Source organism: Anneissia japonica, unplaced genomic scaffold, assembly GCF_011630105.1.
Source record: "Anneissia japonica isolate Jap-2015-1 unplaced genomic scaffold, ASM1163010v1 scaffold1030_len608725_cov174, whole genome shotgun sequence".
Lineage (NCBI taxonomy): Eukaryota > Metazoa > Echinodermata > Crinoidea > Comatulida > Comatulidae > Anneissia > Anneissia japonica.
In genome coordinates this window covers 208,799-222,412 of record NW_022753996.1, presented here as the reverse complement: position 1 = coordinate 222,412, position 13,614 = coordinate 208,799, and the positions used below count along the sequence as shown (strand labels likewise).

General features: G+C 33.6%; 1 protein-coding gene across 3 annotated transcripts in view; it reads left to right on the top strand.

Moving 5' to 3' along the window:
* The window catches only part of LOC117123002 (lysophosphatidylcholine acyltransferase 2-like), a 37,810-nt gene extending 29,664 nt beyond the window's left edge, over window positions 1-8,146 (top strand). For all 3 annotated transcript variants that reach the window (XM_033268788.1, XM_033268787.1, XM_033268789.1), the window contains exons 7-11: window positions 2,828-2,953; window positions 4,870-5,017; window positions 5,645-5,743; window positions 5,925-6,063; window positions 6,729-8,146. In XM_033268788.1, coding sequence (XP_033124679.1) covers window positions 2,828-2,953; window positions 4,870-5,017; window positions 5,645-5,743; window positions 5,925-6,063; window positions 6,729-6,859 — 643 coding nt within the window. In that variant the 3' untranslated portion in view covers window positions 6,860-8,146. The remainder of the gene's footprint in view (window positions 1-2,827; window positions 2,954-4,869; window positions 5,018-5,644; window positions 5,744-5,924; window positions 6,064-6,728) is intronic.
* Window positions 8,147-13,614: the final 5,468 nt, after the last annotated feature.

The following is a 13,614-nucleotide window of genomic DNA, read 5'->3' as shown; positions in this document are numbered from 1 at the left end:
ATAATATGTGTATCATGCACAGGAACGTTGACGCCTGGAAGGCTCTGGTTTAAAGTGCAATATGAATCTTGACGTCGTACTGTAGGTGCATCACTCCATCCAGGTTTCGACAGGACATTGTAATGCATAGGTTTTAGATGATTCCTAGACGAGTTATTTGTATTTATATTAATATCCTTTTCATGTAAATATCGAGTGGCTTTAGGTAGACAAGTAATTGTTAAACCTAGATTAAAAAGGCATTGAACATCAGAAAGCCTACATAATGGCTACATATACAGTAGCAGCGAATGTGCACAAGATTCTTAATTTAAAAAATGGGACATTATGTTGAGTATGTTACATTATATAAAAATGGTAAACTTCTTTTACCATAAATACCAAATTCAATTCAAAGACAATGATAATGGAAAGATTATTATAAATGACAGTAGAATATGTAATACTTTTAAAAATTGAAAATATATAGTGAGTTGTGTTCATTAACAACTGAAAACCTTTATCAAACGGCTCCTAAATGTTTTTGATACAGTATGTTCCACAGAATTTATAAGAGGTCCAATTGCATCAATTTGAGTATTTAAAGAGTTCTCTGTGATCATATTTTAATGTTTCATTCTTCTGTAATTGTTATATTTTGATATGCATGGTCAGTGTTTTTACATTTATTTTATTTAAACAAAATTGATAATAATGCTGTAATAATTAAGATCTTAAAATCTGGCAACCATGTATACTATTACAGTAGAACATGGCCTAGCATTCAGTTGTAGGTAAACTAAGTATAGACTTGATTCCATTGTTGCATGCTTGGCAAGCTCGTTTTTTCATCGTTAAAACCCATTCAACAATTTTATCTGTCTTATGATATTTTTTTAAAATTTATGTAAGTGGTAGGAGGATATTAGTTATTACTTTTTGGTTTTTTTTTGTTTTTTTTTTTTGGTGGGGGAGGGGACGGTGGTAAACTGATCCTTCCTGTGCGGTTTTGGGCTATTAATACACCATTTATATGTCACTTAACCAAGTTTATTTTGATGATATTAACATTATAATAATTATTAAATAATGAAATGTGATTAACTACTGCTTACACTGTTTAAATTAAAAAAAACCACTGAAATAAAACCGAAGTAGTTTATTATAAATATTGTGATAATGTTAAAAATAAACCTAATTTAGAAATAGAATTGCCTATTTTGTGTGTCATTAAATTGATTGGCTTTAAGATAACAATAAATTTCCAATCAAATTAAGTGTCATTATAAGTAAGTGTTATTTTTAAGGGTTTGGCTATCAAAATAACATTATTTGGATAGGCAATTTAAAATCTTTGGTCAGGCAACCTTGTTGTGCTGCCATACGATGTGGGGTCCAGTCAACTCCGACGGGGGACGGGGGGGATTCTCCTGACCAAATCCTGACATTCTGAAATATGTTATTAAAATAAAAAAAATTCTGGGTAAAAAAGAGCAGTTCTCCAAAAGTAATGCGTAAGAAATTACGAAACGAAATAGGTGAATCACAGTAGGATATGTCAGAATGATTTTGAAATAATTTTTTGTTGGGTTTCTCGTAAGAAAAAGTAACACAGGACTATATATTTAAGCAATGATATGTTAATAATAAAATACCTGTTTAAAAGTACTTATATTAATCACAGCAGATATAGGAAAAAATGTCCAGGTAAAAATGGCCCCAGTAATAATGGCCCCAGTAAAAATTTCCCCGGTCAAAAATTCCCCAAATGACAAGTAGGTAAAAATGGCCCCATTGAAAAAATTCATTTAAAGAAATTACTTTTTTTTTAAATCTTCAAATATTTACTGTAAAATAGCAAGTATTGAATCAATAAATAAAAAATGGCCCCCAATTATAAAATTCATTAAAAAAATAAATTTGTAAATGCTGTAAAATACTCTGTAGCAAAAATTGAATAAATAAATCAACAGAAACCATATGCATATTTGAAAACTAAAATAACTTAGTCTTTAGCTGATTGATTAATTAATAGATATTTTTGGTATAGGCGGCTGTTAGGGCTAAGTATTTTTTATTATTATTTTTCTCTCTTTCTTAAAAAAAAATAATTTGATGTTCATAACAACCCATTTTTGCAGGGTTTAGCAATACCCGACTTGAATTTCTGGAAAATTGTGTTTCCGCTTCCGTGAAATTAAATAAACAATTAAATTATTTTAGTATTAATAAATGCATGATTTATGTTGATTTATTGATTAAATTGTTGCTATTTTTTAACATTTAAATAGAAAAAAAAAATAAAAAGTGTTATTCATGGCTTATTTTTTTATCTCTGGATATGTATAATTCCTGCAAAAAGTAAAATATAAGTGGCTATTTATTTGATGTTAGATTCTTTTTAATAACTGAATTATTTCAGTTAAAAAAAAAAATGTGTTTAATGATTAAAAGTTTTAATACAGAATTTTATTATTGGGGGCCATTTTTATCTACCTGTCATTTGGGGACATTTTTACCAGGGCCATTTTTACCGTACACCAATCAAAGCTTTCACAGAATTCTGGTTTACACTTTAATTTGATGTTGCATCCATTAACAAAATTAAAAACCTCAGCCCTTCAAGAAATCCATTGCATCTTTTGTAAGAGTAGGCTATGGATCATTTCAACCCCTGTCGTGAAATGATGTAAAATAAGAACCTCTCTATGGCTGCTACAGTAGTCATGGACCACACGCATATGCAATTCAGCACAATGACTCTGCGACAGCGGTTTTCTTCTATTTTACCTTAACCATAATTAAATACTGATTCATTGTATTTTAAATGCATTATTTGTGTCTGTAGGGCTATGGATATACCTGTTACAGACCATACATTTGAAGATTGTCGCCTTATGATGGAAGCAAGCAAAATTGGGCTGCCCATGGAAGCAGGCATTGTAGAATTTCACAAGATAATGGTTAAACTTGGGTAGGTCTTCATTGTATTGAGTTGAAATATGGTATGGATATGAGATTGCAGGTGATGATGAATTATTATTTATGATGAGTAATGATGGACTGTTATCGATAGTGGGTGATTTGAACAGTACTACTGTTTGTAGGTGATGACAAACAGTGTTATGATGAGTCAGCATTGCTGTTTCAGGCTGCCCTCTTGAAATATGGTTCAATAAATAATGATGGACTGTTATTGATGGTGGGTGATTTAAACAGTGCTATTGGTTGTATGTAGGTGATGATAAACAGTGTTTATTAATTTTAAATAATGATGGTGAACATGGTTATAGATGTAAATGATGATGATGATATAATAATGCTAAAAATTTGTATAGAACCAAATCAAAATCAGTTATTAAGGTGCTTGAGCATTATTACCCCAAGTCACTGGATAACATAAAATGGCAAACCAGCACAAAATACAAGCTTTTCTACAATCAATGCCACATCATCCTAGCTGGTACCCATTTATACCCTAGCTAGTAAGAGACAAACATAGATAAAATGCCTTGCATAGTGGCACAAGCAAATTGTGTTTTGACTACAAGGCTGAAAGTTCATGATATGATGACCATGACATGACATCATTATCATATATCTCATTTTTTGAAATTTATTTCAAAATTTTAGTTGGACTCAATTCCATGTTTCTCAAAAATTAATTTAACATGCTATTCCAATGAGGATGAAGATTCTAGATTTAAATAGCTGTGAGAACAACAATATAGAAAATCAACTTCGAACCTAAACTATTAGACACAACTGATAATACAGTATAACTAGAAATTGCAAATTGCAAGTGAAGTGCTGCGAAGTACAACTGCATATAAATGTTCTTCGAACAAAATTATTTATGCGAGTCAAGTGAAGATAATGAATAATAAAAATACAGTATAACAAATAATCTGAGACACGACCCACTGTCTATATTAGAACATTTCTAATTGGGTAACAAAGTTGTAATTTTTCATTTTTGTCAAAAAGTGTCTATAGTGGTGAATTATGGTTTAGGTTATTTTAATAAAGTTTCAAAAATTTCTATGTATGTGGAAAATGTAGTTGATTACCAAAGGTTACAATTTTTATTTTGAAGACTGCATGGTCTAGGAAGTGTATATTTTTTTATGGGCCAAGTTTCCAAGGGCGGGTTTTCTAGGGGAGAGTTGACTGCCAAAGAGTGTTGCAAAAGTGCGAGCCAGCGTGTTATTTGATCGCAAGTGCGAGCCATGACAATAGACATGAGACGTTACTCGAGTTGTGCGAGGTATCGGCTGAGATTTGTTGAGTACAATTCAAAAAACTATAGGTCTAATAATGAATTATTGTGATGTTAAATAGACAATGTTAGCTATCAAGGAGCGACGTTGTTTTTCATTGGGACCTTCGTCCCTTCAAGGCTAGGCCTATACCATCCTAGCTAGTCTAGGCCTATACCATCCTAGCTAGTCTAGGCCTAGAGTAGGATAAGGCTAGCGCGACATGTGGACGTTGGTACGTGTTGGTTAGTCTCACATCGCCTAAAGTAATTGATTTTACCCGGCAGAACGAAAGAAGGAAACTCCGCTTTTCAGTCGTCTTAGGCCCTTGTTTTTTGACAAACAATGACCTTTCAGAGGTCAAATTGCTGTCAAGAATATGAATTGGCTGCTTCGCAGCAAAAATTCAAAATATGATGTATTATATAGACTAATACTTTGTTAAAATATTAAATATAATTATTGCGGCATATTAGTTCAGGTTTCTAGCAATAAAAAAAAACAATAATCCTGACAACAATAGCATGGGAATTGTATGAGAAAATATACTGTTTAGCATTGGTTGAAATTGCACAAGCATGTAAAAATAATATTTCATTTTTGTTATAAAAAACAAATTTTTGTTCATCAGTTTGAAGTTGAGTGATGTTCAAGAACAGCTTCCTAAGTATGCTGAGATTGCCAAGTCAAAAGGTTACATCAGTATTGAAGATTTTGCTGAATATCTCAAACTACCGATATCACCGGCTTTAGAAGAAGTGTTTGCAATGTATGATAGGGTATGTTGATATCTGTTTCCCATTTTCACACTACGTATATATGAGTTTTAGTGTGTGAGATGTTCTTGTGATATTCAGTACTTTTGTTAACTCTTTTTTAGTATTATTATGGTCCAGTATTAAAACATTGCTCACAGCTATTAGTATTAAAGTCTTAATAAAAGTTGAAATCAAAATTTGCATTCCAATTTCGATGATTATCTCAATCTGATCTCATTAATGATGTGTTTCTAATTTTGGTGGAGAGACCTTGCATAATATCAGTATCTGTCATTAAAGATAGAATACAATATGCAGTCCATGACTTAAGGCAAACACTATCTAAATGTGGTAATTAAAGGGCATGGGCAACAAAGAATAATGCTGAAATGTTTTTATTGTATCACCCTTCATACAGGATGTATGCTCATTATAAACTTTCATATGAGATTGTTACTTTTACTTTCTCATCCTTATTACCAGATTTTGTTTATAAACACTTAACTAGCAAAAAGGTTGTCCCATATTGTTAATTGAACATGGGGCAATTTCCTGTGAGGAGCCCGATTGTAAGCCAGCAATTCGTGGTAGGGCAAATAATACAAATCCCACAAATTAACATTGTTTGAATGTTTGTTTACTCTATAGGATGGCTCAGGGAATATAGACTTCAGGGAATATGTGATTGGCTGTTCTTTGGTAGCGAAACCAGCCTCAAATGAGAAGACTCTCACATTAGCCTTTAAGGTAAACACATCAGACAAATAACAACAAACAAAAGTGTTTGCATTATTTTTTTTTTTTATATATAAATTTGAATACTGTCAAATTGAGTCAAGCTTTGCACACAGATAAAAATGTATCATCAATAGAGTAGGTTATGCATTGTGACATATGTGATAAAACATTGAATTCATTCCTATCATAGCTTTTTGGAGGTGAGAAAGGATACATAACAAAAGAGGAGCTTGTTCAGATTCTGGAAAGTTCCTTCACAATGGCTGACAATGAAGCAGAGGAACTGTTTAATCAAGTGGATGAGGCAAAAAGTGGGGAAATTACTTTTGGTAAGATACAATATAATTGATAAAATTGTAATTTTTTTGGATGTACTATGGAACTAATACTCCTTTTACATGCACTGCCAGCAGAATTTCAAATTTTCTCCAGACACAACCCTGGTTAGTCCATCACTCGGATGTCAAACTCCAGAGTTGTAGTATACTTGTAAACAACTCTAACTTTGAATCCGGTTGATTACTCTGTAGGTCTATGTTTGGTATCAGCTAGGCCTTTGCCTTTAAACATTATTCACCTTGATTTTGTAATATATTGCCTGTTTTATGGAATTGTTGGCTTAATAGTGCTAGATTCCTAAATTTGCTTTGAATACTTACAAACCAATTTTATTTAATTTGCTTTTATATATTATCAGTCATGCATATTTTAAAAATTATTATATTATGCGATTTTTGTAATGTGAAGAATTTTGTGATTATGAATGATTATAAGCATACTGTTAGTCATTATTCTTAACAATGCTGAAGGTCACCACCAATATTGTGTGCATGCTACAGCATTGTGTTACTTAGTGACATATCATTGACTTGGGGAAGTCAGGTTTACTGTCAGGACAAGTCCTACTGTAATCACTTCTCTAAATCTGTTATTCTGTGGTGCACCTTTGCACCAATATTTTGTATCATATAATTTAGTTGTTGTTCTTTTGCAGACCAATTCAAGGCATTTGCAGACAAAAAACCAGAATATGCCACACTTTTTAAAACGTTCCAAGAATTAAGCGAAGCTGAAAGCTACCAAGAGCAGGGCAACTTAAATTTTGACAAAGACAAGAATGATTAGTTTGATGCCAACAGCAGGAGTTTCTCTTGTAATTTATCTTTTTTAAATACTTAATTAATACAGCAATAATCAGGAACACTACCATTAATTATTTATATTTTGCAAAATTTTTAATTTAGTTGTGTGATAAAAACAGGGTATTAAACAGCATAGTGTCAGTGGGCCAAAAGAGCAAACAATATCCATTTAAAATGTTACAGGTGCTGTACAGAATGGAAAAAAAAGAAATTACAAGAAATAAGTACTCCATGTATAATATCAATTAAAAGCATCACAATTCAATATAACAAATCAAAACCTACAGTGAATAAATGACAACATACTAAGATTTAAATTTTAATGTTTATGTGTCTATCAATAAATAAATAAATGTTTTAGTAGGAAATGCCCATGTTTATGTAAAAGATGTATTTAAGATAGTTGATGTGTTTTACAGCATTTTAAGCTCATAGCATTATTTTCTGTGTGGAAATAGTATATAAAAATTATTTATTTTAGTTGTTAAGTGGTTAAATATTTTTAGAGCACACATTGTGCTTAGCTTTCAAGGATATGGTGTACATAGTTTGGAAATAATATTTAAATTACAAAACCCCTAAAGGGTAATCATGATATTTTATTGGGTCTCTATTGGAATAAAAATATGAACATTTAACTGAAATGCTCTAATTTTATCATACCAAGTAATTTGAACTTACCTTTACTAACAATTTTTTATGTTCTTTACACAAGATCATATTGGAAGTGACGGGAAATCAAAATGTACAACAATGATTGTATGCGTGACTCAGAATGTGCAGGGGCGGATCCAGAGATTTTTACCTCCCAAAAGGGGTGGGAGGAGAGAGCCGGGGCCGGGCCACCCCCCCCCCCAAATTCGCCCCTGTTGTGGGCGCTCTGCCTTTGTTCTTAGTTTGTTTCCTTCTCTATGTCTGTTCCATGTGGACTCTTTTATTTGGATGATGTTTTCATCAACTGCTCGATCGATGATCTAAGAATGAGCCCAGTCAATGACGTGCTGGATGGTGTGGTCAAATATACTGTATATTGAAGTCTCTGGCATTCTAGTTCACATGCGATATTAGTTGTATCAAAATCATGACGTCAGACATGTTAAAAGAATGAAAGGAAATCAAATTCTACCTGGTGCTTGAATCAGCACAAGGCCTTCCTTGTCAACATTGTTGTGACGATCGCCATGTGGAGTTCTTTCTGCCTTTGTTCGATTCCTCTTTTTCTTTTCAATGTATTATATTCATTGCACTATTCCACTTGCTTTTTCTGGATGTGTATAAGAGACAGACCCTGGTTAGTCCATCACTCGGATGTCAAACTCCAGAGTTGTAGTATACTTGTAAACAACTCTAACTTTGAATCCGGTTGATTACTCTGTAGGTCTATGTTTGGTATCAGCTAGGCCTTTGCCTTTAAACATTATTCACCTTGATTTTGTAATATATTGCCTGTTTTATGGAATTGTTGGCTTAATAGTGCTAGATTCCTAAATTTGCTTTGAATACTTACAAACCAATTTTATTTAATTTGCTTTTATATATTATCAGTCATGCATATTTTAAAAATTATTATATTATGCGATTTTTGTAATGTGAAGAATTTTGTGATTATGAATGATTGTAAGCATACTGTTAGTCATTATTCTTAACAATGCTGAAGGTCACCACCAATATTGTGTGCATGCTACAGCATTGTGTTACTTAGTGACATATCATTGACTTGGGGAAGTCAGGTTTACTGTCAGGACAAGTCCTACTGTAATCACTTCTCTAAATCTGTTATTCTGTGGTGCACCTTTGCACCAATATTTTGTATCATATAATTTAGTTGTTGTTCTTTTGCAGACCAATTCAAGGCATTTGCAGACAAAAAACCAGAATATGCCACACTTTTTAAAACGTTCCAAGAATTAAGCGAAGCTGAAAGCTACCAAGAGCAGGGCAACTTAAATTTTGACAAAGACAAGAATGATTAGTTTGATGCCAACAGCAGGAGTTTCTCTTGTAATTTATCTTTTTTAAATATGTTAAACATATTCATAAAACCTATGAAAATAAAGATTTTAATCAACTTTAGGCTTCCTGTATACTTAAATTTCATGAATAAAATAGGAAATTTAAATTTGCATAGCAACGGTTGCTATGGTGATTGAAATTGTAGTTTTTCTAAACGTAAGATTCTTTTTCGATAATTAACGAATATTTTGAGTAAGTTTCACCAATTGTTGATGATGAATATTCGAGTAATGTTATTTTTTATATTATATAGCTAAAACTATAATTTAAAGCGGAAAAATGGCGGCCATTTTGAATGCGTAATTTGGAGTTGTTCCCCCAAAGGGATTTTGGGTAATTTTGAGTTCTGAACTTCTCAAGACCTATATTTTCAGAAAATATCAAAATTAGCCGGTAGTACTTCCATTGCCACCTCCACCCCAAAATAGCCTCTAATCTGCTGGCCTAATTCTCCTCTTCTTCAGAGAAGCGAGTGTAATTGTCGCTCTGCGCAAACTTTTAACACAACCACGCTTGATTTAAAATGAATACATTAAAAGGCTTAATCAAGAAATGACAAAAGACGTGAAACTGTGACAGGAGTACATATAATAGTGTTATCGACGAAGGTATTCTGTTTGCTTACGTTTTTGTGTGAGGTAATGTTACCAGTAATGCTATATACTGATAGCGTAAATACGTTCTACATTTGGTCTACAAATTATATTATATCGGAGTGTTCAATTGATTTCCATTATCCACACTCAACGTAAATTGGCAGATAACGTCTCTGCGGAAAAAAAATCCTGTACACAAGTTTAGATAGTAAACAATGTGTTTCTTTAATCTCGCATTGATAATGTTTAGCACATTTATAATCCGTCAAACAATTGTGCTTTTGAGATCCAATACTCCTCAAAGCATTCTTCAAACGTAAGTAAATACCATCAGTGTCAACACCAATAAAGATTGTTGAAAACTAATCCTCGTACATGACGCAAGCCGAGGGGAGGGAAGAGGGATGGGAAGACCTCGTTGAGGAGGGGCAGAACATGGATTTTGCACCAGTCCGGCAGCCAAATGACATTTTTTCACCAAACCTGTTTTTTTTTTTTTTTTTTTTTTTTTCCTGGTGATGGAATTTGCTTGCCAAGACCATCAGTATTATTTGTTTTGATAAACAAAATGGCCCCAAAATACCATAAATTTATATCGAAGTAGGTTAGTTAAAAAATATAGCAAACAAGTTTTTCCTTTTGTATTTAAAAATGAATATATATGACGAGGAAATGAAATTCCAGAAATCTTACCTTGATGTCATATCTCCTTCATATACAAACGAGCTTAAATATGCAAATTAGTGTAAAATGTTAGGGTTTCCATATCTCAGCAACCACTAGTCGTAGTGAGTTGCTTTCTGTTTTAAATTGTTCAGAACATGTATATTTCTGTTGGCTTTGATGAAACATTACCCCCACAGTTTACCCCTCCGCCCCCAAAGTGGCCGGAAACGCCATATCTGACCTTTGACCCTACGTTTACAAGATTTTCATATCTTTACCACTGGTTGTGGAGAGTTGCTTTCTTTTTCAAATTGTTCAGAACATGTTTATTTCTATTGGCTCTAATGCAAAATGTACTCAAAAAATGTCATAGTTGACCCTATTTCTCAGCAACCGATTTTCGTAGAGAGATGATTATTATTATTATTTAAAAGTGTTCATGTATGTTACTATTGGCTCTATTTGCAACATTGGCCGCATATGCTATATTTGACCTAGGACCCTATTTTTGCAAGAATTCCATATTGTAGAAAATAAGGTTTTCATATCTTAGTAACAAATATCAATAACTGACAGCAGTTATATAAATTGGACAAAACAAATGGAAGAAAGGTGCGCATATCGATGTTGAGATGGCATCACTACTTCCGTATACACAGGTACCTTAGTATGGTAGTTTCTACCTTCCAGGCGGGGCGATTCCAATGGATGATAAAAAAAATTAAAATACTTACAAACAGGGATAAGACAAAATGAAGTATTAGCTAGGTATGCCACATTCGGCCATCTTGAGCTGCCATAGCCACAGCCATACAAATGTTGTATGAGAGTTGATGAGTATTATAAATTGCATTCTAATAATAATAATAATCAGTGGCGAAACTGGGGCCCTTTTTGGGTCCCAGTCACCAATTCCATCGTGAGATTTTAGATGTGCATTGTTATTCTAAATGTTTTTAACGACGAATAAATGATATAATATGGATCCAGAAAATTGAGGCCATCCAGGGAGGGATTTTCACAGTTGAGTCTATACCACCTCAGACTTGGGGCTGAGGTAAGGAAATTTATGAATGGCACCTTTAGATGGCCGGAAATGGCACTTCACAGACATAAAATTGTGAATATAATGTTTTGTATCTCCAGTTAAAAAATATTTTGACAAATTTAGTGGGGCCCTGGGCCAGCACCTCCAGGCCGGCATCTCCCCGCTCATATAATAGGCCTATGATATGTCCTACAGTCGATTTCAGACACACGTGCTGTTGCCATTGTGGGGCTGAGATAAGAATATTTATTATTATGGCACGTCTAGATGGCCGGAAATGGCACTCACAGACTTAAAATTGTGAATATAATTTTCTCCATTTTTTTTAACTCCATTTTTTTTTTCGACAAATTTAGAGGGGTAACGGGCTGAGAGGGGGCCCCGCCAGTCCGACGAGGCCCCTACTCTTTAATCGTTATAATATGATATATGCTCTATGGTTGATTTCAGAGACACAATATGGTGTTACTTATCAACAAAGTCCTTTTTGGTTAGGGTGCTAGATCGAGGAACCTATGGGTAGGGCCCCTTCGGGGCCCCTAGAATTTGGGGGCCCTGCGGACCACCGCATGAGAGCGCATAGGCGTTATGCCACTGATAATAATAATAATAATAATAATAATAATAATAATAATAATAATAATAATAATAATAATAATGATAATGATAATGATAATGATAATGATAATAATAATAATAATAATAATAATAATAATAATAAGAATAATAATAATAATAATAATAATAATAATAATAATAACCATTTTCCATGATCGGCTTTTTAAAAAGGCAGAGGTTGTTATGGGCGACCAAACTCATCCTGCCTCAAACCTATTCCAATTGATGCGCAGTGGTCGACGTTTTCGTTCATTGAAAGCCACTAAGGCTAGATTCAGGAATAGTTTCTTTCCTAGAGCAATTAGGGCTCTAAATTGTAGGTAAATATTCCATACTTTTGCACTTTGTTTCTTTGTTTGTGTTTGTTCTGCCTTTTGGAATGTGTTTTTACCATAGAGCAAAACAAATTTCTATGTTCTACTGAACAATGACAATAAAATATGATTGATTGATTAATTGATTGAATAATAACAACAACAACAGCAACAGCAACAACAACAACAACAATAATAATAACAACTTTTACTATTATAGTAATTCTTTATTGGTTCCCATCAAATTGGAACATTGGGACCAGCGACAGTCGCAGTGCAGCGCCACCAAATTTAACTACAGGATGTCGGTCAAATACCGATACAATTGTGTTTAACCCGCCTAACTCTCAATTGAAGAGCCAAGTGATCATCAGACTCCACTTAAAACACAACGCTGGCCGGGTTTGAACCGAGTTCTTCAGCACACAGATTAGGAAAACTAAGCTAATTCTCAGCCGACAGCTCAGCTCAGCTGTAGACACTGATCTTTGATATTATTATTACTAGGGCCTATTTTTATAATACCAAAACGTATTCTATGTTAGTATGTAGGTTTCTTCATAAATCTACATTTTGGTGGATTATTAGATAATATTATTAATGATTATAGAGAACCGATTATCTATCGTGCACGAAATGTTTTTTTTTTTTTCTTTTTCTTTTTTGTTTTTTTTATTTCCTATGCATGTAATGCAATAGGAACTATTGCAATCACTCCTCGCTTTTCCTTTGTTTTTTATTGTGTGTAGTGTATGTGTGTGTGTGTGTGTTCGTGTGTGTGTGTGTAGACATTTAAGTTTCCCGACAATTTGTTTTACCTCGCGATGCGAAGTTCGATGTGAAGTTTCTGCAGAGTTCAGTCAAGGCTCACGCTAAGCGATCGGCAAGTCGGCATGGATGAAACTATTTTGGTTTTACCGCAAAAAAAAAAAAAAAATCAACTGTTGTGGCATAGGTATTTTGAAGAAGGCCTAAAATAAAACAAAAAGGTTTTAATACTGAAAAACACCGGGTTTTTTTTCTGTTGTATGAGTAGTCATATGAAGGTACTATATCCCCGACAGTTGGCTATGCAGCAATGTACCATTTGAATGCAAATTGAAGACAAGTGAAGATATAAAGACAGCCAAAAAGCAAAAAGCAAAAGCAAAGGACATACCTCGTGCTCAAACACTGACGTACAAACCACGTCAACGATCGACCAGAGTGCCACTGGTCACTACCTATTACCCTAGGTTACCACCACTAAGGGCTATAATTCAGAAACATATGCCCATTCTACAGACCACAGAACGTCTTAGGTCTGTTTTTCCGGATACACCGTTCATAACCTATCGCAGACCACCTAACCTTCGTGATATATTAGTACGATCTAAATTCAAGTGGCAAACTAACTCTTGCGACAACCGTAATTTGGGTAGTCATCTTTGTGGTACATCATGCAAAACATGCTCCTTGCTTGATTCTACACAATCATTCAAGA